We start from the raw sequence: 22,830 nt of genomic DNA, 5'->3' as shown, positions 1-22,830 counted from the left end.
CCAGACGGTAGTTCTCAGTAAGGTCCAGTCCTATGCTAAAAGAAAATTAAAGTGGAGTGACATCATAAAGGAAAGTAAAGGAAAAAATTTAAAAAAGAAGAAGGGAGAACTCACCTCACTGTAGGCCTCCAAAAGCTTTAGCACTTCACTTTAATGATAGTAGAAGTGAAGCTCCGTCTGCTGAGAGTATGAAGCACTCCACAAGGTTATACCATCCACTGGTAGGTGACTGTAAGTAAGAGCCCACCACTCGAGAAAGACATATGGTGTAAACTAAAAGGAAGTACACACTACAATATTTCTCAATGATAGGAGTGGTAGGAGTGGATGGGATTAAGAAAGAAAGAAAGAAAGAAAGAAAGAAAGGCATCCAGCCAGCCTCCATGTGGCACTGCCAAACACCCTCACTACTCCAAGACGTGCACTTTTAACTCTCAATATAAATAGGCCTTAAGTCATGAGTCCACCCTGATCACACTATTATATTAATAGATGGGATGCAGTGGATTTGAGCTTGTTGGTGATCCAATGACGAAATTGTCACGATGCTTGTGGGCCAACTGAAGGCACGTTGCTGATGTACATGTACGTTTCCATGGAAGTACACGAGACTGGGCACGATAGCCAGAAAGGTTCCCCCGCCCCCCCCCCCCCCCCCAGCTACTAGTCTCTGTTTTAGGTGTTTGACAACTCATGAAATTAAGATGTATATCACTAATGTTTTTTTTTCTCTCTCTCTCTCTCTCTCATTTCTTATGTTTATCTGAAAGGTTGACATGGAAAGGAGGAAGTATTATATATCAAGAAAAGAAAAGAGATGAATTAAAAAAGTGTTTAAATTGAGTTTGGAGGATAAAGGACAAAGTTAGAGGTAATAAATAGTGTGGTGAAATTGGAAGAAGAGAGTTCCTGTGCAGCCTACCCATACCCAACTGCGGTAGATTACGTGGCTGCTGTTAATCCAAATTGAGACTTGTCAAAGTATACAGGAGAGCAGTGAGGTGTGATAGTTTTAGTCTTTAATAAAGACCCCCCCCTTGCCCCTTTGGGGCCTAAGGTTGTTAACTGACTTGCCTCGTTGTCTACTCCAACTTTTATTCCTTTTGGCACAACGCTCTAGAGTTGTCTTACAAACGAAACAATCTCAGGGCAGGGATGGCGAACCTAATCCACGGGCCCTTTTCTTGGTGCTGGAGATACCAAACCAAGCTAACTCTTAAATACTCTTAAAGAGAGAGAGAGAGAGAGAGAGAGAGAGAGAGAGAGAGAGAGAGAGAGAGAGAGAGAGAGAGAGAGAGAGAGAGAGAGAGAGAGAGAGGGTTGGTATTGGTTAATGGTATCAGACCCTTTACGTGAACTCAGTGAGACTTAAAGAATCATCAACCAATAATAACTAGCAAAAGACACAGGCAATTCACAATATTCCACATTAATCCCAAATTTGTTTGAATAAGAATTAAAAAGAAGAAGAAAAAAAAAACAGAAAAATATGAAGAGAAAAAGAGAATGGATCAATTAATGGATAGCTTAGCTTCCATTAGTCCTTCAGTAATGGCAATCTACCAACGGCCGCTTATCGGAAAAGGCGAAGGCCGACGGCGGTGGTCTCTCCACGCGTTCGTCGTCAACGGGCGCCGGGAGGTTGAGATCCAACGACAGGAGGTTCCTTTCTTTATAAGCTTCTTGGGTCTCGGCGGTGGCGGTGACGACGAGCGGCCGGTGCCGCCTCATGTGGCCACCGAGCGCCTGTCCGGAACTGAACTCCGATCCGCATATCGAACATTCGTGGACTCTCGTCTTGGTGTTGCTCTGAGTGTTACTTAGAGTCATTGGCTTCATGAAAGAATTCATACTTATAGGCAATATATCTCCATCTTCTACGGCTTTCTTCTCTTCGGTCGCCGGCGGCTTCGGCTTCCGGTGGCTGGCGCGGTGCCCGCCGAGAGCCTGGAAAGATGGGAAGCACTTGCTGCATGTCTTGCACTCGTAGACGTAGTCCGGCTTCCGAGAGCCAGCGTCTTCTGCCGCGGCCTCGGGCTTCGGTCCGGCGTCGCGGGCTCGGCCCTGGGCGAGTAGGATGAGGCAATTGGCCATGTCTTCCTCCTCTTCCGTGATGCACCCGGTGGCTTCCTCTGCGGAGGACGCCGACGAGGAGTCGGCGACGGCGGCTGACGGCGGAGATTGGACTCGCTGGCGCTTGGTGCGCTTCCCCTTGACGATCGCCACGGCGACGTTCGGCGAGTCGCTGTTGTTGCTGCTGTAATTGTTGGAAGTCATGGTTTCTTCTTGTATCTCCATCTCTTCTTTCTTTTTCCTAAGCTTCTTTCAATAGCACAGAGATTACGACAAGCAAGGCCACTCTGCCACTTCCAATACCCCTGCGAGAATTAAGAGTCCAAAAGGTTTTGCATATATAGGTATGAGGAGAAGAGGAGATAGAGGGGAGGTTGGACGGGCTTAAAATAATGAGGAATTAGGTGGGCATAGGAGAGGTGTGGAGTGAAGAGAGGGGGAGTGGAGGAAAGAACCAAAGGAAGGGACAGAGTGGAAGGACTAACGGAAATGCCAAAGGAGGGGAGTTGTTTCCACTTGTTACATAGCTAAGGTTTGTTGAAGGAGGAGTTGGCTTTCGACCAACACCACCCATTCACAAGTAAAACAATAATACACTAATAACAGAGAGGAGAGGAGAGGAAAAGAAAGAAAGAGAGATTGATGATTGTTAATAATTTAGTTACTCTCTGGAAAGAGGTGGAGAAAAATTCGTAAAAATGCAACGGCACGTGTTTCATCTCCCATTAAGAGCTAAAAAGGGAGTAAGAAAGAGAGGTGGGGTGGCTCGGTAATAATGTGAGGGGAGAAAACGAGATGAGTAAGAGGGGGGGAGGAAAAGGAGAAGGGGCACGGATCCCCTCAACCTCAAATTTGTAGGAATCTACTACGTCTAGCTTACGTGACAAAATATGACTGGATATATTATAAAACAAGGAAGGGATTCTTGGTGTGGTGGAGGGTGTTACCGGGAATTACAAGCTTTCGACTCACGAAAAATGCGATCCTCCTCACCACTGCTAATATAAATTAAAAATCATCTTCCTCTTAGCATATAATAAGAAGTGCTAATGGAATCTAATAGCAGGAGAAATATACTTGTATTCACTCATTGACTTGGATAATTCGGTTACAGAAGAGTACTACCTAAAGTTGGTATTAATAGCTTAATGATTTTAGGTAATGTAGTGCACTACTGGGTTGGTCACTAAACGTGCCACCCAAAAGAAAGCAATCCAACCTCCATGTTGTGTGCTCTATGATTGGATTGAGTTGGATATGACAGCTACTAAATTAGTAATAGTAATGTACAATGAGTTTAGCTCTTTTGTTCATGTCTTCCCTCAGTTGGGCAGTTCTTTTTACAACTCTTGGGGGCAAGTCAATGAATGGTAGATCGAAGAGAAGTGGAGTGAAGAGAGTAGATTCTTGGCTTAATTAATTGTTCTCTTTCTTCCCTTTTTTTTTTTTTTTTAAATTTAGTTGTGTGAGGCACGAAAGGTGAAACAGAGTGCTGCCACTATCAAGTGGTGTTAGAAAGGTATCAATTACTCTCCACACCCTTTATGGCCTATTACTCGAATATGAGAGAATTTGAAGCATCTAAGCTTCTGTCACATACTTGCTTGTTGAGAAGCATAAATCCAGAGAACTTTGCAGTAACAAGTATTCACTATTTGGGCATCTAAATCGTTTTCGAGCTTTGTTTTGTTTCTCCAAGTTGGCGTTAACTTTGCAGTGGTTTTGAATAGTGGGAGTTGGGGGAGGGGAGAGAGTCAATGCCAACTCTTACCCCTGTTATTTAAACCTTACAGCTTTGTTAATGGACAACCACTCACTCCCTTGATCTAAGGGCAGCTCTACTCTATGCCATCCCATGTGTCAGCTCATGGTAATATAATAATAGGCATACATCTCATGATTCAGATATGTATGTATGTAGTTCAATTGTGTTTAGATATTTTTGTCAAGTCTTACTTCGTTTAAGAGTGAGATTCCCTTTGTCTTAGTTTCTTGATTGGTATCTCGATGGTTGGGACACCGAAGGGATTCGCCTGCCTTTCGGTTTATAACTCGCTGTTCAATGTCAAATCCTACTTCCAATGGTGGCCCTATTCATGGTGAGCATAATCAATTGCTTGAATGGTGAGTAATTCTATTTGGTATTCCAACATTATCAGCTGACAGAGATGGGTAGAGTGGGATAGAATAGTGTGAGAAGAAGAGAAACAAGTGAAGACCACAAAGAATGATACATGGAGATTTTAGAGTGTGGATTACCAGTGGGACTGGAAAGAGTGTGGAATGGCAGGTAGTGAGTGATGTGGTGGTTGTTGAAGCACCACTTGGAAGTTGGAACTAATACTAGTTGGAGTGGGTGACGTAACAAAAACAAAGACAATTGGTATCCAAACCCCTAGCTTCTTCTAAGGATGGTGACCTCAGAGCTACTCCAACCCCATAAATGGAGCTCTACTCTACTCTACTCTACACTCATCATCCATTTCCTTAGTCTAGATCGGTATGTGACGAAGGCCGGATGTGGAACTTAGGATATCTATAAGATTGATTAGTCAAGCTATTGGAAATTTATTGTTTGCTCTCAGCTAGGATATTTTTTATGACAACAATAGCATCAATATACTGCCCTAAGAAAACGCAAGCCTGTAACTTCTGAGTTCTGATCCTCAGTTGTGCTTTCGAATAAGCAAAGTATGACAGAAGTTTTGACATACAAGATAGAAAGGATGAAATTGCCTGTTTACTCCACTTCATAACCTTTGAAGAAACATAAGCAATAATGTGACTTACAAGCATCATATGGGTCATAATGATGTGCAAGCGTAATATCAAGTATGTCTTAATCCAATTACTATCTTGCTGTAAAGTGTAGGACAAGAATAAATAAAGGAAAATTTAGTCTCTGGACCATTATGCATCACCTCGCCAAACCATTTTCGGCAGTAAGTTCAATCTCATGGTAGAAGTGCTACTTCCTCGATGAAGGAGCTACTGTCCCCATCGGTTTTAACAAGGCTTTGCAGTAGAATTATCCAGTCACAACTGGGGCATCTGCCATAGCTGCTGCACTTAAAATGGTAAAAACTTCGGTATCTGGATCTGCAAGCTCAGCAGGAGTCTGTCAAGGTCATAAGAGAAGAAGCTGTAAGCATCGAATGGATATAAAAGTGAAAAGTTGTCAATAGAATAAAACAGTAAGAATCTCTTGTATGAACCTTCCCATAAGCATTTGTCTTCTTAGGAGAAGCTCCAGCTGCGAGCAACAGCCTTGCAACACCTGCATGTTCTCCTCTGGCTGCATGATGAAGAGGCTGTATGAATGACAGCAAAAAGTATTATGACCATGCTTTCTCAATAACAAAATTGTGAATAAAAGGAAATATTTAGGTTTCAAGCAAATTTACAGTATCTCCTTCAATATCAATTGTATCGAGCATACGCAGGAGACCATCAGGATTATTACCAAAACTGAGAATATATTGGACTATTTCAGAAAAACCTGCATAATTGCGCAAATCATCAAATTTCAGAAATAAAAGTTAAACCATATGCTACTACATTATTTCTCTTAACTCTCCAGGAACAATATCTTTATTAGCTTACAATTTACTATTCATACCTACCTCCAGCACAAGCATCATGAAGAGGAATTGCACCTTCCTCATCTTTAGATTCTAAGCTAGCTCCAAGTTCCAATAGTAGCTGACCAAATAAGGCACCATTAGTGTTGTAATTGTGATTAATCAACAACATATCAAAACTAACAAAGCAATCAATCTTGCACGCCAACCTGGACACATGGAAGATGGCCATATAGACAAGACAAGTGAAGGACAGTATCACCGTCTTCAACTGGATCATCAATGCTTCCATTATAGTTATCTGCATTACACGTGCAAGAGAAAGATAATGATATTAAAAGAATGAAAATAAGGACTTAGATTTCCAGTTCAGAGACAAATTTCAGGGCATTAAAGAACTGCAAAAGAAGAAAATAATTTGAACCAGTTTCACAAAGTTCATGCAGGGAAATGAAAGAGTTAGTAAACATGCATTTGGTACACCTGCTGAGACCTAGTAAAATTGCGGGTGCAGAATATAGTACATGACTCCGAAAAAAGAATTGCTAGGTCTTTCTACACCAGACAAGGACACTTTTCGTCATATAACAATGAGATGAAATGAATAACTCATCAATTTACCAAGAACTAGGCAACCCAATTACAATTGCAACTTGTAAACCAACTAGTACTGCAGTTTCATGCAAATCTTGATACTCTCACTTAAATACATTGAAAAGCAAATGCAACTTCAAGTCTAAATTTTTACATTATGCTGCTATGCATTCAGTAAATCCAGACTCCACTTTCCAACTAGCCATTCAAGTCTAACTTTTCATTTCATAGTAAATCATAACACATTATAGAAAGAAACCACCAAGTTGATAGTAACTACGAAGTGGATGGTCTCTCAAGCAAGCAACAACAACCACCCTACACCCTATAGTGTATCCTACTATACAAATCACGATAAATTGCTTAGAGGAAGATTTACCACAGTGATCATTCCTGCCAATTCTATCTAATCTGAAGAAATCATATCCAGCCTAAATCAAGGAAAGCGACCACCTTTATCTTGACATTTGATTCTGCCCCAACTCTATCATCCACTTTTTACCAGCAACAATTACTAGAGAACAAGTTCAATTGTTTTTCTTTTTCTACACCAACAGGGAGGAAAGCAACAAGATAGTGTACCGAGGGCGGCGCGAAGGGCGTCGACGTCTCCGAGATGTGCGGCGTCGGCAAGGGGCCGGAGGTGGGGAGGCGCCTCTCCATCGTCATCGAAGAGCTCCTCCTCCAACCCATCGTCTTCCTCCATCAACCCGTTGCGTCCTCCGGGAACGGCCATCTCGGGCTCTCACTCTCTCACTAAGCCTAGCGAGACGAGGAGTTGAGTCGTAGGAGAAACGAGATGGAAAGATCGAAAGTCTCTTCCGCCGCCTTCGCAAGTGAATAATGCTATCTATGTATCGTTCAATCATCTACCGTCCGTCCACCTTTGGATGATGGTGATTAAACGGAGATAGGGCTACGTGCAATGATATCGGATCTAATTCGTAGAAAGACACGGGCTGCTAACCGAAGCTGGCCCATGTATGGCCTATTTTCCCAACTAGGGTTGGGCTTGGACAATTAGAGTTAGGGTGACGTGGAAAGTATAAAAATATATAATAGGATATCTAAGAAATACGTCTTCTCAGCCGCGATCACTAAGACCTCATTAGAAAATATCTTTTACACGAATCCAACCGTCTGGACTATGTCCAGATGCAGCCGATAAAAGCCAAAAGTTATTCACCGATAGTGGGCTCATCGTCTACATGTATCCGACGTGGTCCTGGCCCACCATCCCGATCCCAATCCTATCCGCCATCCTCCGAATAATCCCACAGGATTTGGCATCCCGTTCCCAAAATCCGTGGGCTAGTTGCCGATAGTTTTGGGATTTTTGACCAAACTAGCCCTCCTCTATAATTTATTTACCAAAATATGTTACACACAAACTTAATAAAAAAATTATTTTAGGATACCTCAGTTATCATATCTTTTCTCAACCATCTTTTCATTTCGTTGTCCACTACTTTTTTAAACGAATCTTCCTATATTTTTTCTCCCTCAGACTTTTATTAGTAATCAAAATCATGAAAAAGAAAGAGAGGATAAAGACACGAATAATTTATATATTTTATAAATTAATTAATATATTATAATATAATATTTCTCTGATGATACCGTTTAAGTTAGTGTTAAATAAAAATTATATTAAAAAAAAGTTAGATTACAAAATTTTAAGATGAGGTATAAATTACAAATAGATAAAATATAGGCTATGATTTATAAAAAATTTTATTTTCTAAGAGAAAGATAATAAATTGTTTGGACTCTATTTAGTATTAAAATTTAAAAGTTTAGTCTATTTTAGTAAATAAAATTTAGGAGAGGGTTAGTTTCGTCACACAAAAAGCTCGATAGTTTTGGCGTCTATTTAAAAGGCTAGCCGACGTCTTAGGTATAAATTTAATGAATAACGTGGCTCCATTCGTCCCCTTTTCCGGATAACTCCCCTGATAATTCGATCAACCTCGTATAAGAGATCGGGCAGCCGCGCACTACGCTTCGCCATCCGATAGACATCGAGCGCTCCCGTAACCTTTCTGCTCTGCCCGGCCCCGAGAAGTAAGTGCGTCGAGATTCGTGCTTGTGCGTGCATTTGCCTCCTTCCTCTCATCCCCCCTTTCTTCCCTCTGCCTCTCTCGGTAGACGTATCCGAATTGTTCTCTCTCATCTTCTCGTCGTTCATTGGCGGCGAGAGGCGAGGATGGATGTAGACCGAGAGGTGAAGGGCGAGAAGGAGGAATTTTTCGGCATTTCATGAGTTGGGTTCTTGTTTTCTGTTGGCATTTATCTGAATTTCGTTGCCCCATTTGGGATTTTTCAGGATACTTAGAGAATTTGATACATTTTGGGGGATAAAAGAGTGCGTTCTGTCCCAATTTGTAATCTGGGAAGCGGTTGGACAACACAGAATAAGATGGATTTAGGATCTGGAAAATCTGGGTATTTATCGATTTCTTCTCCCAAGCTTAGTTATTCTTCTTGGTCTTAAATTAGTGCAAATATTTCTATTGGATCGCGTAGGTGCTCGCATTATAGAAGAGGATGCAAAATAAGGGCACCTTGCTGTGATGAGATTTTTTATTGCAGGCATTGCCACAATGAAGCTAAAGTAAGATTTCTCGTCTTTTCCCTTCTTCTTCACCCATTATTTATATAATCATTAGTTAAAATTTCGATTCCTTTTAGTAAAATATGGGGACAAAATCCTTCTTTTTCTTTTCTTTTCTTTTTTAAAATCGATGGGTTTCTACAGAATTCCCTGGAAATTCACCTTCGAGATCGGCACGAGATTCCTCGTCATGAAATTAAAAAGGTTAGTTCATGATTCCTTATTATTTGTTCTACAATCATTCCACGTCCTATCCTTCTCAGCTTTTCTTTTGCTATTCGTTCAGTTGGCATACGAATACCTTTTATTTCCGGCATCAGAATAATTTGTTATCATAAAAATGGATTACTTGTCTCTGATAAGGTTATCCAATGACTTTTTTATGCAACTTGTATCTGACAATAAACTCAAGCTGTCCCTACCTAATTCTCCTCTCTCTTTTTCTTTTCCTTTCTTCTGGCAGGTTATCTGCACCCTTTGCAGCACAGAGCAGGATGTAAGTATTGGCATAGAAATCACAATGGTTAATGTTATTGAATATTCTTGTACCTGTCATATTGGTGCTCATCTGTCTTTTTTATCTTTTAATCACAGGTGCAACAGTACTGCTCAAACTGTGGGGTGTGCATGGCGAAATACTTCTGCGCCAAATGCAATTTCTTTGACAACGATGTAAGGCTACATGCTCTCTATTCTCTTTAGACGATTGTTGAATGTAGTTTTATCTATGATGCATATGAATTTACAAACATCTCTCTTTTTATGTGCTTGACAAGCTTTTTTTTTTCCTCACCTCAGCTGACAAAGAATCAATACCATTGTGATGGATGTGGGATTTGCAGGCAAGGATTATGTTATTACTTTGAATGCTTTCTGATTTTGTGTATGGATTGATGGAATAACATTTTCCCTTTCTTCTTAAACAGAACTGGTGGCCAGGAGAACTTCTTTCACTGCTTTAAATGTGGTAACTACTTTGTTTCTTGAGTTAAATTTCTGAAACTTTTATAATTTACTTCGGAAAAATTAGTTTTCTAGAATTTGCACTGAATGTATCTTTTTTGTATCAAATTCAGGATGTTGCTATAGCAATTCATTGAAGCAGTCACACCACTGTGTTGAAAGAGCGATGCACCACAACTGCCCAGTCTGCTTTGAGGTGAAACTAGTTGAATTGATTCTTTCTTTTCTCAATCATTTGTATATGTTCATCTTGCATACTAAAATCCACTTCCCCTGCTGTGTTCCGTCAGTATCTATTTGATTCTACAAAGGATGTCAGTGTGCTGCCATGTGGACACACAATACATTTGGAATGCCTGAAGGAAATGAGAGGGCATTGCCAGTAAGTGATCAGAAAAATTAATGATTTTTTTTCCCTATGGAAAATCTTGGATACGCAGGATTATTAATGGTATCTTTGTTCATAGGATCTCAATGCTTGTTGCTTCTCAGGTTCTCATGCCCTGTATGCTCAAGATCAGTTTGCGACATGTCTGGTGTGTGGCAAAAACTTGATGAGGAGGTACTTTCTTGAATTTCCAATGTATAATCTGATCAATGAATAGTAAATGTTCATATAGAGAGATGATTTAATTTTTCTCCAACTAAATCCAGGTCGCGGCAATACCCATGCCTGAAATATACCAGAACAAGATGGTAAGAAAATTCAAATTCATCGAGTATCTTCCATTGTTGTGAAACACTACACTGGTGAGAAGTGGTTTCTTAGATTTGCAATCTTGTTGTCCAGGTTTGGATTCTTTGCAATGATTGTGGAATGAGATCAAACATTCATTTCCATATACTGGCACATAAATGCCCTGGCTGCAGTTCTTACAATACTCGGCAGACGAGAAGTGGCCCTTCTGCGTGCTCAAGGGTCTGAGAGAAGCAAATGGATCAGAAAGATTTGCTTTATATGTGACTATTTCAAGGGTGAAACTATTGCTTCAGGAAAACCTTTTGCAGACCAGTTCATCAATTTGCGCTCGAGGGATTAGCTAATCTTAATCCATCGTGCCGAATTGCTGCACTTAACTTCGACTGGCGATGTCAGAGGTGTGGTTTTACATTTGCTTTTGTATTCACCACGAAAAATAATTCTCATCTCTCGATAGATTCAGTTCTTAAGTCATCAATGAGGTGTTTGTATTCATGCTCAATGAGCTTGTGCTTTGTAACTTGGTTGCCAAAAATAGGAAAAGAACCACAGCCTTGGGGGCCTTTGGGTCTTGATGCGTGGACTTCTCATTTGAAGGTTTACAAGCTTTGTAGCCCAACACTGTTAGGAAAAATCTTTGATGTCACTACTCACAAGGAGAAGAAGAGGAGAAAAATATCAACAAATTAATGGCGGTTGAGACAATAATAAGTGGCATGCCCCCACCAGAAATATGACTCATGAATAGGACCACTGTTGTCAGCCGACCTTGGCGCCAGGCTGGCGATGTGCATCCGTGTCGGATGGGCCCCACGTTGCTGACACGTGAAACGTGTGGTCACATGGGCTCTTTTGCCCCTTTCCGGATAACGATGATCATTGGCTTGCCGGTCACTTGGATTGAATTATGTAATAAACTACCATCCACCCCTTGTCTTGCCTGTGTTATTTTACTTATTAATACGCGATAAATTATATTTTATTCTCTGTGGTTAGGTCTGAATTTTTTATTATTTTTTTTTAATAATACCAAAGGTCGAGTTTGTAGTTATATTCGTGTCATTTTACTTTTTTTTTATATATAGTTACATTTAAATTTAAATAATTATTTTTATTATATTTGATAATACTAAATTTTGAATTCGAAGATACTTATCAGAGATAAGATAAATTTTTTTAAGGTATTTAAAATAATATTGATGAAATTTTAGATAAAAAATATAAGAACTAATATCTTTTCAGTCTATTTGGAATAAACTATTCATTCCCCTGTTTTGAATGTATTATTTTACTAATTAATATAATATCCATTGATGTTGATCATGTACATGTGACAAAAAAAATATAGGACCTTTAAAACAAAACAAAAAAACCTACAAGAGATGATGTGAGAATTAGAGCAAAATAACTCGAAAAAAATGGTATAATATGTACACACTGCATGCCCCAAAATTAAAAGAAGGTACAATGTGGATAAGATCATATTCCTCAAATTGATCATGAGCAGCTTTAGCAAGATATGTCAGATATAGATGGATAATGAGAGTCTGAGAGAGAGATAAAGACAAGGTTGGGAGTATTATATATGATCTTGTCTATCCAGAGAGGACTACTTCTTAGTGACCCAGAGAGCTAGGGAGGTAATGGTATTTATGGAATCAGAATAATACATAGAGGGGATGTAATTAAGCTTAATTTCTTCTTTTTTTTCTCGTTACATGCTATGCTCACGTACGTTGAGTGTGTTCATAGATCAAGATCTTGAATAGGAAGTCAAAGTCAAACTACTGTTTTGGTCTCGTTTTTATTTTCATAGGGCCCTCGTGACTCACAAGTACTCCATCGGATAAGATCACCAGTATGTGTGCTTATCCCAAATACTGTATACTTGATTTGCTAGATCTCTTGGATCGATACAGGAATTTGCATGCAGTTTAAATGAGATCGAAGTTAGTATTTTTTATTCATCGATCATAATATATATATAGGAATTAATTAACTCAAAGCTACGTACAACTACCATATAAATGAGTGGATTTAGTAGGCCCATGCATGCATGAGCGTTACTAAAGAATCCATGTGCTATGGCACATGTCACAACCGTCTTCTATTATCATGGCGATTTCAAGGAATTTGTACAGTAGATTACTCTTCTTAATTTCTCTGCCAACTTTCTACATGTCCATGCTAATCTCCTGTGCATATATGTTGTTAACCCTTAACCTATGTGAGTAACTACTAGCTTAATTTCTACAATTACGATTGATCGTTTGTTTATTAATTATTACGCTATGAAGAATAATGAGGAAGCATATGCAGATGGGAATCATAAACTAACTAATGTGATAGAATATTTTAGGAAAAGTATAAAAGAACAAGGCATGGATATGGACAACGAGTTGTCACACATTATAATAGTAATTAGGGGCTAAGAAGACTTGAGACTTGATATAATCCATGCATCGAGGCTTCGAGAAAATAGGGACACAGAATATTAGGTTTCGTCTCAATAATCCAAAACAGCCAACACCTTTAGTATCATACGTGTCGGATTCTAGTGGACCCAAACGCTGAGAATAACATACGTTGCAGCACCAATAGGCGGTCCTTCCTAATCCACAATTCCAGTGGGGACGGCCCACGTGGCGGAAGGACAGCAATTTGGCGGAGGATGCTGAGCTGTCAATAGAACTTGCTACTGGCTACTCCCGGTCGCCCATCGCCTTCTCCCACCTCTGCGTTGGTATAAATACAAGTCCCTCTAACTCTCCAGTGATCAGAACTAGTTGCTCTTCTCCTCCTCCTTTTTCCCTCTTCTTTGGAACCAGAGAGAGAAGAAAGAGATCGAAATGCCGATTGCTCGCATCGCCATCGGAACTCGGGAGGAGGCGACTCACCCGAGCGCCTTAAAGGCGGCTCTCGCCGAGTTCATCTCCACCCTCATCTTTGTCTTCGCGGGCCAAGGTTCCGGCATGGCCTTCAGTAAGTCCTCGCTCTTTAGATACCAAAACTGGAGGTGTATAGCTTCAATATATGCGAAATTTCTCTTTGAGTACTTACACCGAACGTCTCGTGTGCAGGCAAGCTGACGAGCGGCGGCGCCACGACGCCTGCCGGGCTCATCGCGGCAGCTCTGGCCCACGCCTTCGGCCTATTCGTCGCCGTATCCGTCGGCGCCAACATCTCCGGTGGCCACGTCAACCCCGCCGTCACCTTCGGCGCCTTCGTGGGCGGCAACATCACCCTCCTCCGCGGCATCCTCTACTGGATCGCCCAGCTCCTCGGCTCCGTCGTCGCCTGCCTCCTCCTCCGCTTCTCCACCGGCGGCCTCGCCACCGGCACCTTCACCCTCTCCGGCGTCAGCGTCTGGGAAGCCCTCGTGCTCGAGATCGTGATGACCTTCGGGTTGGTGTACACCGTCTACGCCACCGCCGTCGACCCCAAGAAGGGTAGCCTGGGGACGATCGCCCCGATCGCGATCGGTTTTATCGTGGGAGCGAACATTCTGGTAGGTGGAGCATTCTCCGGAGCATCCATGAACCCGGCCGTGTCTTTCGGACCAGCGTTGGTGAGCTGGTCGTGGACCTACCAATGGGTGTACTGGGTTGGCCCACTCATCGGTGGGGCCCTCGCCGGTATCGTCTATGAGATCTTCTTCATCTCCCACTCCCATGAGCAGCTTCCTACCACCGACTACTAAAAGAGATCGATCTCTACTCTCTACTCTCTACTCTCTACTTAAGAGTAGTTGGTGTTAATTAATGGCGGCCTGCCTTCATGTGGATTTGGTTCTTTCTTGCAAATGCTTCTGCTTCTCATGTGTCTGTTAATTATTCCAGTCGACTCTGTTCTATCTTTTGGGTGTCCATCTCCCATCATCATCATCGTCGTCGTCGTCATCATCTTGTGGTGGGGTTGGTCGGGTCTCTTCTCATAAAAGTTGAGTTGTTTAATCTGTTGCTTGGAAATTATTATCATCATCTTTCATCATTAATAACTCTCTCTCTCTCTCTCTAGATATCTATCTGCTAGTGGTGAAATCTCACCTTGAGCAGTTTGAAACCGAACAAAGTAGAAGATATTGAGATCTCTCTCAATTTTGGTCTCGTCTCCTTCTTGATAATATTTGATGAATTGGTAAAAAATAAAAAATAAAAAATGATGAACGGTCGTAGTTAATTGTTTGTGTCATATTAACTGTCACGTGTCATATCGATCAACATTTCTCGGGACAACTTTTTGTCACGAAAAGAGTACTAGAGCAGAGAATCTTCTTTACCCTTGGTCAGGACAAGATAATAAGGATGTGATCGTAAATTAAAGGAAATAAAAATAAAAATAAAAAAAAGGACGAACTAAATTACGAATGTGGTAATACTTTCAATTCTCTTGAAAGCGTCATTTGAAAGCTACCACAGGCTATATGTACTAAAATGTGATACCAAGGACAAATTAATCAATGCTAATCCCCGCTTACACTACTTTTATTGGTGAATCCTGTAATGTTTTGTGTCTGTAAGTGTTTATATATTATGTATATATACTTGTAATTTAGAGTATACCAGAGAAAGCTAGCACTAATTCACAAACTTCAATTTAAGGCTATATCCTACTAGGGTCCATCCATTCTCATTGAAAGAAGAAGTTGGAATAGACATGCCCCTTCTTTATGTACATATCTTTCATATGCTATTTAGTATTTACCAATAGCAATGAAAAAGGAAGAAGTAAGCCTGTTGATATATATATATATATATAAACGAAACTCTTTTATCTTTTTTTATCTCTTTTATAAAGCTTGCACTTATTAAGGAATAGATAAGAGTCATAGAGAGGTTATAGGTAATAAATTAGAAGGGAGGTTGACAAAAGAGTAATAATATTATATAAATATTGCGACTAATTTACTCCACTTTAAATACGTACGACTGTATTAGTCTAATCACCTTCCTAAGCTAGTTTAGTCTTTGCTTAACACGAAAATTAGAGAACTAATGCGTTGGTTAGGAGAGGTTTATTTAGTAGCAAACCAATCCAAAAGCCACGTCATGTTGATCAAATAATTGACTTATATATTGCAGAACAGATTAAATAAACTAATCAACATATGTATATATATATATATATATATATATATATGATGAGCTCTATATTAGCAAAGGGGGTGGTGGGACCACCGGGCGGTGAGGATATGTAGGTGTCCACCGTCCAAACGATGGCAACAGGATAAAAGGTCGGCTCTTTTATATATACATCAACAAATATATGTGTACTGGTCTCTTGTCCTATTGGGATGATAGAAATTGGAAATCTGAGTATTACTCTGGTAAAAATGATAAAGGAAATAATTATTAATTCTATATCTATGCTTTATTCCTATTATCACTACCCTTTTTATCATTCTTCTTTTTTTATTAATAATTAAAAAGACGAGCTGAAAACTCAACTAGAGGTTACAAAACGGGCATCTCCAATATGCCCATTCTATCCTTTAATCTGTCACATTTATCTTGAGCTTCCCTCAATGGTGATGAACCAGTAGTCTCTTAAATTATTCTATAAAACTTTCAACATTTGTAAGAAGAGTAGAAAAAAAAAACATTTTACAAATCACACCTTATATTTATATTTCTTATTTAACATATTGGATTAATTTAAACGATACTAAAATTTTTTTATTATAATATATAAAATAATTTATAAGTATCTAAATTACTTCGGAATTCTTCGTCCTTTTGTTCTTCTCGAAGAAGAAGAAGAATGAGGAGGAAGAAAACATAAGGAACGACGACGACAATGGAGAAGCTAGGTAGAAAAGATGATTGAAAGATATAAAATATAATAGAAAATAGTGTGAGTATTTTAGTAATTTAATCGAGATTAATTAGTTAAAATAACAAGAGCATGTAACATGTGATTTGTAAAAATCTAAAAGGAAAAAGATATGTGTGTGTGAGAGAGAGAGAGAGAGAGAGAGGGGGGGGGTGGAGGATTGGTGGGACCGGCGGTCGGTGACGAAATTGATTGGCATAAGTCCAAAAGGAGGCTGATATAAATATAATAATATAATGCCACGAGTCCCTTTTTCTTTTTGTAATTGCTAAGGGCCACGTGAATCCGTACACTATCTTATGCCAGCCTTTTTGTCGAGGCTTTTTTGACTGCCCCTGCCCTATCTAATTAATTTTTAATTATTTTTTTACACTTTTTAAATACAAATTTGCTCGGCCAATTCTAATTATTTTTAATTTATAAATAGTTAACTTAATTATTAATTTGTATAAAAATTCACAGTTCTGAATAAGAAATTTCGAAATTAGCTCATTGGATGTACCAGGGCCTTAATAGTTCTCACAACACATCTATGAAATTGAGGAATAAACTCTTCTTAATTATCCTCCATGGTTAGTAATTATACTAGCTAATTTTATCTCATTAAAACACCCATAACTTTAGTCCAATAGAAAATTCATATTATAACTTTAAAAAATGAGAATTTAATGGTTCCACTAAGTAAACTCATACAATATTAGCCCATTTAAATAATTTTATTAATAGAGTACAAGATAAAATTTATATTATAAAGTGATTCTAGTCTAAAGTACACTTGAAATATATTTAACCCACCCCTTCTTATTCACTTCGGATTCCTTCGTCTCTTTGTAAGCATCTTTAACCGAAATTCATTGCTCACCTTTTTGTTAGCTTTTCATGAACAAAAAGGAATTTGTTTAGAATAAGCCCCACTTTTTATTAGCCCTTTTTTTTTCCATCTACGATATTCGTAGATAATAAATAAAGAATCCACACCAATATAACATAATAAAGTGGTTAGGTGCAATAGGATATAGTTATATCTTATCATTAAATAAAACTAGGATATATATATATATATATATGTAAGAAATCGATTTGGCAGTGAGATTATATAAGTATGGGACAGGAAAATAAATGTGACAGGTGAATGATCCATCTGGGAATTATATTAGCATGCTTCGGTTGTTGGGGTCCAGTGGGAAGTGGAATCTCGGGTGGCATCATTTGATTATGCCGGTGACCATAAAAATATATGCTGGCCTCTGAGTGAGCTGGAGTGGTCCAATTTGGGACCAAATCATGCATACAACTTGAATACAAGTTTCAATCACTTTGCAGGTCAAGAAATATGCATCATTAGTAGACAAACAAACAATTGCCCTGAGCTGAGTTGGTAATTGTACTACTTGTTGAGATATTGGGGCCCAAATTATGGCAGGCTAGTAAACTTTCTACTTATCTGTGGATGTTTATAGTGAAGTCTTGTGCAACTCTGGAGATTCTTTCCTATGGGCTTCATCCATCTCTATATTTTATGCAATTAACTTGGATGCGACGTATCATTAAGTGCTGTTTCTTTTAATGATAGGTATCCGGAGATCCCTTTATTAGTAAAGGCAAATGGTCGATTGCATACATAGAGGTGGTGGAAATAGAGATACAATGGAAGGACAGACTGCAGGTTAGAATCCAAAGGTTTGACTCGGTTATGCCATCGTTGTCTCCAATAGACAGTTCCCAATTGGCTAGCTAGTCTAATCTCATCATGATTAGCTTCCCTTAATTTCCTACAGTATGGTTATCTGGCAATCCATGATGCTTCTTTGTGCGTGTATCAGCTTACAGAATTCAACTAGTTTCAGGATAATAATATGTGATTTGATTCTTTGTTATTGATATTATTGACAAGAGCTTGTACTGATGTTAGTGTTGCTATAACAATTCGACATCAAGACAAAAGAGAACCGTCAGAATCTTTACTAGGGTGTGTGAACTGCCACCCTTCTGGAACATTTCTTTTTCTCTAGAAAGCACCATTCTGAATCACTTCTTACTTACAATTAGAAGAGAAGATGAGATATTTCCATCAATGAGTGATACACAAACATGAAAAGGAAATCACAGCCCAGCAAATGTGATTATTGGTATAGAGTAGAGTTTTCTTCCTTCAGGCTTAAAAGCCATCACTAAAATATTGATACAAACAGCAGGGACAGGAATGTGTAGACAAATACGGCTCACTTATATTTGAACGGCAGAGCGAGATACTTGTGATCTCATTGTATATCATAATAAAATTCTTGCTCCAGGAGATTCTGAACTGGTCAAAATATTAGGTAATAACAATGAGTCGAAAACTCATGCGCAGCATGCTCCACTAGGGCTTGCATGATATTCCTGTTTCGGATTCAAATTGTCCTCCTTACCTGAAGCTTCCTTCGTGGAACTTTGAACCTCCTGAATCTGTACAGGAACATAGAAGAAAATTAATAGCTGTGACTGAGAATCACAATACTATGACGGAAGACTTTCACCATCATAAGGCAACATTATGAGTGTTATACATTTGAGAATTCAGAAGAATTTAAAATTAATAAATAAATAAATTTTAAATCACAATCAATGCGAAAGTTTAATAGCTTAGTGGAACGTTCACATTACTGCCATATTTTAGATACCATAGGCTAAATTAACAGGGAAGTTACAAGAGTTTTAGAGGATTTTAAAGTCCTCTAAACATTATAAATAACCCTATTAACTTCTGGAATATATATAACAGTGTGAATCGAAACCACAAAGTATTTGTTATTTCTCTTTCTTCTGGTTTTTTTTCCTCTTTTTCTATATTCTATTTTGATCAAATCAGGGGAGTTTTATTTTTATAGAGAAGTGTCATAGGCTATGTTAAATGACAATATAAGAATGATGTTATCTTAGAGAAAAGATAAGTAAAAAATAAGCATATACGAAGGATGCCTATTTTTTTTTTGAGGTAACTATGCTTTGGCGTGTCTCATAGGTCAAGCTTCCTCATCCCGTATTTTATTTACTATTGTTATGCAATATCTATTGTTTGTTTTCCATAACACAAAAAGTAGATTTATTAAGTTACCTAAATATTATATGCTGAATTTCAGAAATAAAATCAACAGTGTGATTATCTAATTAAGAGATAAAACTTCAATTAGAACCGGACCTATTTACGACATTAAAAGCTCAACATGAATCTTGAGAAGCAACGATTTTCATCAAATATCACTCCTAATATGGTACCTTTAATGCAAGTTCTCCAAAACATCTCTCCACGTTAACTCCTGTTTTTGCACTACACTCTAGGAATAGGCATCCATACTTTTGTGCAAAGGCAGCTCCCTCTTCTATTGTCACTGCTCTCTCACTTTCCTGTCATCAGACAACAAAGGGTAAGACTTAAGTATTGTGCACGTTCTAGAGTCTCAAACTTATGAAAAGATATGCCCAGAAAGAAGACTTCTACTTGCTTTTACTACGTAATGACACCTCTGAAGTCCAATATGAAAACTTGTATATATATATACATATGTATGTATATATTCAGGACATTTAGATATGTACTTTTCAAACTAGTTGTAAATTCCCAAATGGAGTTCTCTGGGACTTCGAAAGTTCATAAAGAGATCTCAGGCCAGCAGTTAATTGAAGTTCATTGAATATGTCATTTACCCAGGGGACTTCTAAATGTATGACTACAAAATAATAATGAATATCTAATAAAGAATGCACTTGAAATCAGGTGTTCTAAAATGTCTGAGCAGGAATAACATGCAAAAGGGCATTCAGATTGGTATGATCAAAAGAAGAACTCATCCAACCAATGCTTCTTTCACAGGATGAATTACCATTTAGCATCAATTTAGCATATTAGCACTGGTTAAGGATATGTCGAAGCTGGTGTATGAGGTACAGATCCAAATCCAAGAAGGCATAAGATTGGAATTGTTTCCCTTCAATGTTTTTCAGTAACAACATTAGCTTTTTTGAGATGTCATTTCATATGAAAAAACCTTTAGCAACTTTCATAACGTGATTAATGGCAGGGCTAGTATTCAGTTAGTTCGTACTCGTAGATTCATATAAAGATAAAACAAATAAAAAAAGCAAACTGAAGGAACATCAAAAAAGTTCATGTGATAGGATGACCCAAGGCTTGAAAACTCCAGCTTTTTCTCCCTTTTCACCAAATATGAGGCAATATGATAGGAGTCCAAAGAGAAAGGGAAGCTGCAGATGACGCAAGGCTTGAAAACTCCAGCTCTTTCTCCCTTTTCACCAAATATGAGGCCAAAGCTAGAAAAACAAATTTTTGATAGATAAATAGAAAACGAAAGATTATTGTAAATAATTTCCTCTCCTTTACTACATCTAAAGTCTTCAATTTTGACCTTACTAATTCTGCATACGTTGGACATGAAACGTGCTAATAGGCTTATACCAAGGTAAGATAGCTTCTCTTAGTTGGATCTGAAAAGCTATGGAAAATTTGAACTTGAAGAGTAAAATGATAGTAGTAATGATGCAAATATTTAAGATTAAACAAAGTAGAAGTAACCTTGTCAACTTTATTCCCGACAAGCATTTTGATGCACTCCCGATTTGTGGAGTGTAATTCCACTTCCTTGATCCATACATCAGCCAAATTGGTAAAAGTTTCTCTCCTTGTCACATCATAAACTGACAACAGAAAATAAAAGAATAATCTTTTTCCAGTTTGCGTTCTTCTAATGTATAGCTTATTGCATGATTAGCATCAACCAATCAAAAAATGGGGAATGACAATCTTCAATGCATGGCCTTAAAAGTAGCAAATTTCCATTTAATCCTCTCAACAAGTAATAATGCACTGTAAGTGATGCAAAACTTTAAAACCACCAAAAAGAGGTGCTGCAATGAAATTCATAAGGCTTGAATTTGCTATATTCATACTGTACCCTGTCCGCACATAGATAGTTTCTTAAAACTAGAAAACTGTGATGGCCTTACAAATTATAGAAGTCCTCAAAAAATGACAAATTGAATTAGATATAACTTTGGTATTTGTGTGACCTTGTTTACCATCTATTCTTTTGGAAAGTATAGAAACCTGTTTAGGAAAATCGTCGTCATAGTTTCATATGTGATAGGTTAACTAAACATGTAAATATTCCTCAAAAGATTGAGATGATCTCAGGAAATATGGTACATGAAAATCGAATTACAAGTAGATTAACATTGTGATACCAAATAAACTAGAGTTTCTTCTCTGTGCAACTTCAGCTTGCAATTAACTGCCTTACCTAGAATGATTCCTTGAGCACCTCTGTAGTGAGAAGCAGTTAGTGATCTAAATCTCTCTTGACCAGCTGCAAGAATTTATGAGTTCAGTTAGGAATAAAAATCAAAATCAACTTGGCGCATGCCTTGTAGAATATCACAAATGACATGCCAATTTTCCTCCAAGAATTGCTCGAAAGGAAACGTTGCTGATGTACAAATTGTTCTCTGGAAATTATAAGACACAACTTCGTTCACTCTTAAGCTGAGTCAATGACTTGGAATCATAAGCCAGGACTCAGAGGTGTGAGATAATGTTGATTGCATCCTCACTTTTCCTAAAGATATGTCTCGCGTTGAGATTAACCATTTTCCACAGGGTTTTCAGAACGATATTTTAATACAAATAGTAGTCAATATTCGTGTAAATAAAAGTCAATGGAGAATGCCTGTAACAAATTGTCGCAAGGTAAATCGGGAATATAAATGCACGAAAGCCTACCTTCCATATATTAATTTCACAACTTACCAGTGTCCCAGATGGTTAGCTTAATTTTCATTCCACCAATTGTAAGATGCTTGATTTCAAAATCCGCTCCTAGCAACGAATTCAAAAACGTATTATAAGTGAAATTTCGAGCCTTTGAAAGACCAAAAGTAGGTTTAAACTGATGTTGTAGAACATCTTCTACTCCTGATACTCCCCGTAACAAGAAATAAGAATTCCTAACCAAAAAACAAACGCATGAATCACAACCAAATCAGAGATCCAGCAATCAGAGGGAGATATTACAGACCAATAGTGGGAGAGCGATCTTCGACAAATTTGGAGATGAAACTAACGAGAAGGCTACTCTTCCCCACTCCGGAGTCCCCGATCAACATTATCTTGAACGCGTAGTCGTAATCACTCCCAGATCCCGAAGACGAACCCATCGATCCCTACTACGTACCACCAAACTCTCTCTCTCTCTCTCTCTCTCTCTCTCTCTTCCTAGCTACTTCCTCGTTCTGGATCTCGATCTCGATCTCTCCGCAGGGCAAAGCAATGGCAATGAGGAAGTGGAGCATCTGGTACTTCCATGATAAGGGATTTGAAGGTGGAGAGGGAATAAGGGATCCGCCGACAGTGAAAATGGAATGGAATGGATCGACGATGCGCTGCTTTTCCCGCCGCCCGCTTTATATCTCCAACGCCT

At 38.7% G+C, this 22,830-nt stretch overlaps 5 protein-coding genes across 7 annotated transcripts; 2 read left to right on the top strand and 3 right to left on the bottom strand.

The window, feature by feature from the left end:
* Positions 1 to 1,399: 1,399 nt before the first annotated feature.
* Positions 1,400 to 2,698, bottom strand: LOC140761331 (zinc finger protein ZAT5-like). Its single transcript, XM_073098609.1, has one exon. The coding sequence runs from the start codon at positions 2,296 to 2,298 to the stop codon at positions 1,546 to 1,548; it is 753 nt and encodes a 250-aa protein (XP_072954710.1). The 5' UTR covers positions 2,299 to 2,698; the 3' UTR covers positions 1,400 to 1,545.
* Positions 2,699 to 4,793: 2,095 nt separating this feature from the next.
* LOC140761109 (uncharacterized) lies at positions 4,794 to 7,085 on the bottom strand. The gene is made up of 6 exons (XM_073098303.1): positions 6,831 to 7,085; positions 5,864 to 5,955; positions 5,697 to 5,775; positions 5,478 to 5,572; positions 5,289 to 5,384; positions 4,794 to 5,191 (listed from the first exon to the last, which is right to left on the bottom strand). The coding sequence occupies exons 1-6, from the start codon at positions 6,982 to 6,984 to the stop codon at positions 5,102 to 5,104; spliced, it is 606 nt and encodes a 201-aa protein (XP_072954404.1). The 5' UTR covers positions 6,985 to 7,085; the 3' UTR covers positions 4,794 to 5,101.
* Positions 7,086 to 8,170: 1,085 nt separating this feature from the next.
* On the top strand, positions 8,171 to 11,457 carry LOC140760793 (E3 ubiquitin-protein ligase RZFP34). Of its 3 annotated transcripts, XR_012104491.1 has the most exons (14): positions 8,171 to 8,312; positions 8,575 to 8,693; positions 8,775 to 8,862; positions 9,007 to 9,066; positions 9,326 to 9,358; positions 9,457 to 9,534; positions 9,661 to 9,704; positions 9,789 to 9,829; positions 9,939 to 10,021; positions 10,116 to 10,207; positions 10,318 to 10,387; positions 10,480 to 10,521; positions 10,616 to 10,923; positions 11,064 to 11,457. XR_012104491.1 is itself a non-coding variant. In XM_073097805.1 (13 exons), exons 2-13 carry the CDS (start codon positions 8,668 to 8,670, stop codon positions 10,748 to 10,750), a joined length of 792 nt encoding a protein of 263 aa, XP_072953906.1. In that variant the 5' UTR covers positions 8,171 to 8,312; positions 8,575 to 8,667; the 3' UTR covers positions 10,751 to 11,457. The 3 variants fall into 3 exon arrangements, 2 of the variants coding, with proteins under 2 accessions (XP_072953906.1, XP_072953907.1); XM_073097805.1 differs by having other exon boundaries at positions 10,616 to 11,457; XM_073097806.1 differs by lacking the exon at positions 8,171 to 8,312 and adding an exon at positions 8,340 to 8,472 and having other exon boundaries at positions 10,616 to 11,457.
* Positions 11,458 to 13,302: 1,845 nt separating this feature from the next.
* On the top strand, positions 13,303 to 14,522 carry LOC140760794 (probable aquaporin TIP1-1). The gene is made up of 2 exons (XM_073097807.1): positions 13,303 to 13,507; positions 13,606 to 14,522. Exons 1-2 carry the CDS (start codon positions 13,375 to 13,377, stop codon positions 14,223 to 14,225), a joined length of 753 nt encoding a protein of 250 aa, XP_072953908.1. The 5' UTR covers positions 13,303 to 13,374; the 3' UTR covers positions 14,226 to 14,522.
* Positions 14,523 to 18,402: 3,880 nt separating this feature from the next.
* Positions 18,403 to 22,712, bottom strand: LOC140761752 (ras-related protein RABC2a-like). The gene is made up of 6 exons (XM_073099215.1): positions 22,429 to 22,712; positions 22,161 to 22,229; positions 21,655 to 21,720; positions 20,931 to 21,052; positions 19,616 to 19,744; positions 18,403 to 18,805 (listed from the first exon to the last, which is right to left on the bottom strand). The coding sequence occupies exons 1-6, from the start codon at positions 22,565 to 22,567 to the stop codon at positions 18,701 to 18,703; spliced, it is 630 nt and encodes a 209-aa protein (XP_072955316.1). The 5' UTR covers positions 22,568 to 22,712; the 3' UTR covers positions 18,403 to 18,700.
* Positions 22,713 to 22,830: the final 118 nt, after the last annotated feature.

The sequence above is a fragment of the Typha angustifolia genome, chromosome 6 (genome assembly GCF_048772165.1).
Source record: "Typha angustifolia cultivar Huaian chromosome 6, ASM4877216v1, whole genome shotgun sequence".
Taxonomy (NCBI): domain Eukaryota; kingdom Viridiplantae; phylum Streptophyta; class Magnoliopsida; order Poales; family Typhaceae; genus Typha; species Typha angustifolia.
Note: the sequence above shows the minus strand (reverse complement) of the source record. Positions and strands in the feature narration are given on the sequence as shown.

What these genes read in the sequence shown, in the direction of transcription:
- LOC140761331 (XM_073098609.1), bottom strand. Translation starts at nt 2,298, where the DNA reads ATGGAGATACAAGAAGAAACCATGACTTCCAACAATTACAGCAGCAAC.
- LOC140761109 (XM_073098303.1), bottom strand. Translation starts at nt 6,984, where the DNA reads ATGGCCGTTCCCGGAGGACGCAACGGGTTGATGGAGGAAGACGATGGG. An exon ending in GCCATCTTCCATGTGTCCAG is followed by an intron (nt 5,776 to 5,863) that starts GTTGGCGTGCAA and finishes TTATTTGGTCAG; the next exon opens with CTACTATTGGAACTTGGAGC. An exon ending in TTGATATTGAAGGAGATACT is followed by an intron (nt 5,385 to 5,477) that starts GTAAATTTGCTT and finishes TCATTCATACAG; the next exon opens with CCTCTTCATCATGCAGCCAG.
- LOC140760793 (XM_073097805.1), top strand. Translation starts at nt 8,668, where the DNA reads ATGGATTTAGGATCTGGAAAATCTGG. An exon ending in CTCGTCATGAAATTAAAAAG is followed by an intron (nt 9,067 to 9,325) that starts GTTAGTTCATGA and finishes TTCTTCTGGCAG; the next exon opens with GTTATCTGCACCCTTTGCAG. An exon ending in GAAATGAGAGGGCATTGCCA is followed by an intron (nt 10,208 to 10,317) that starts GTAAGTGATCAG and finishes GTTGCTTCTCAG; the next exon opens with GTTCTCATGCCCTGTATGCT.
- LOC140760794 (XM_073097807.1), top strand. Translation starts at nt 13,375, where the DNA reads ATGCCGATTGCTCGCATCGCCATCGGAACTCGGGAGGAGGCGACTCAC. An exon ending in AGGTTCCGGCATGGCCTTCA is followed by an intron (nt 13,508 to 13,605) that starts GTAAGTCCTCGC and finishes TCTCGTGTGCAG; the next exon opens with GCAAGCTGACGAGCGGCGGC.
- LOC140761752 (XM_073099215.1), bottom strand. Translation starts at nt 22,567, where the DNA reads ATGGGTTCGTCTTCGGGATCTGGGAGTGATTACGACTACGCGTTCAAG. An exon ending in GCTAACCATCTGGGACACTG is followed by an intron (nt 21,721 to 22,160) that starts GTAAGTTGTGAA and finishes AAATTCTTGCAG; the next exon opens with CTGGTCAAGAGAGATTTAGA. An exon ending in TCGGGAATAAAGTTGACAAG is followed by an intron (nt 19,745 to 20,930) that starts GTTACTTCTACT and finishes GTCTGATGACAG; the next exon opens with GAAAGTGAGAGAGCAGTGAC.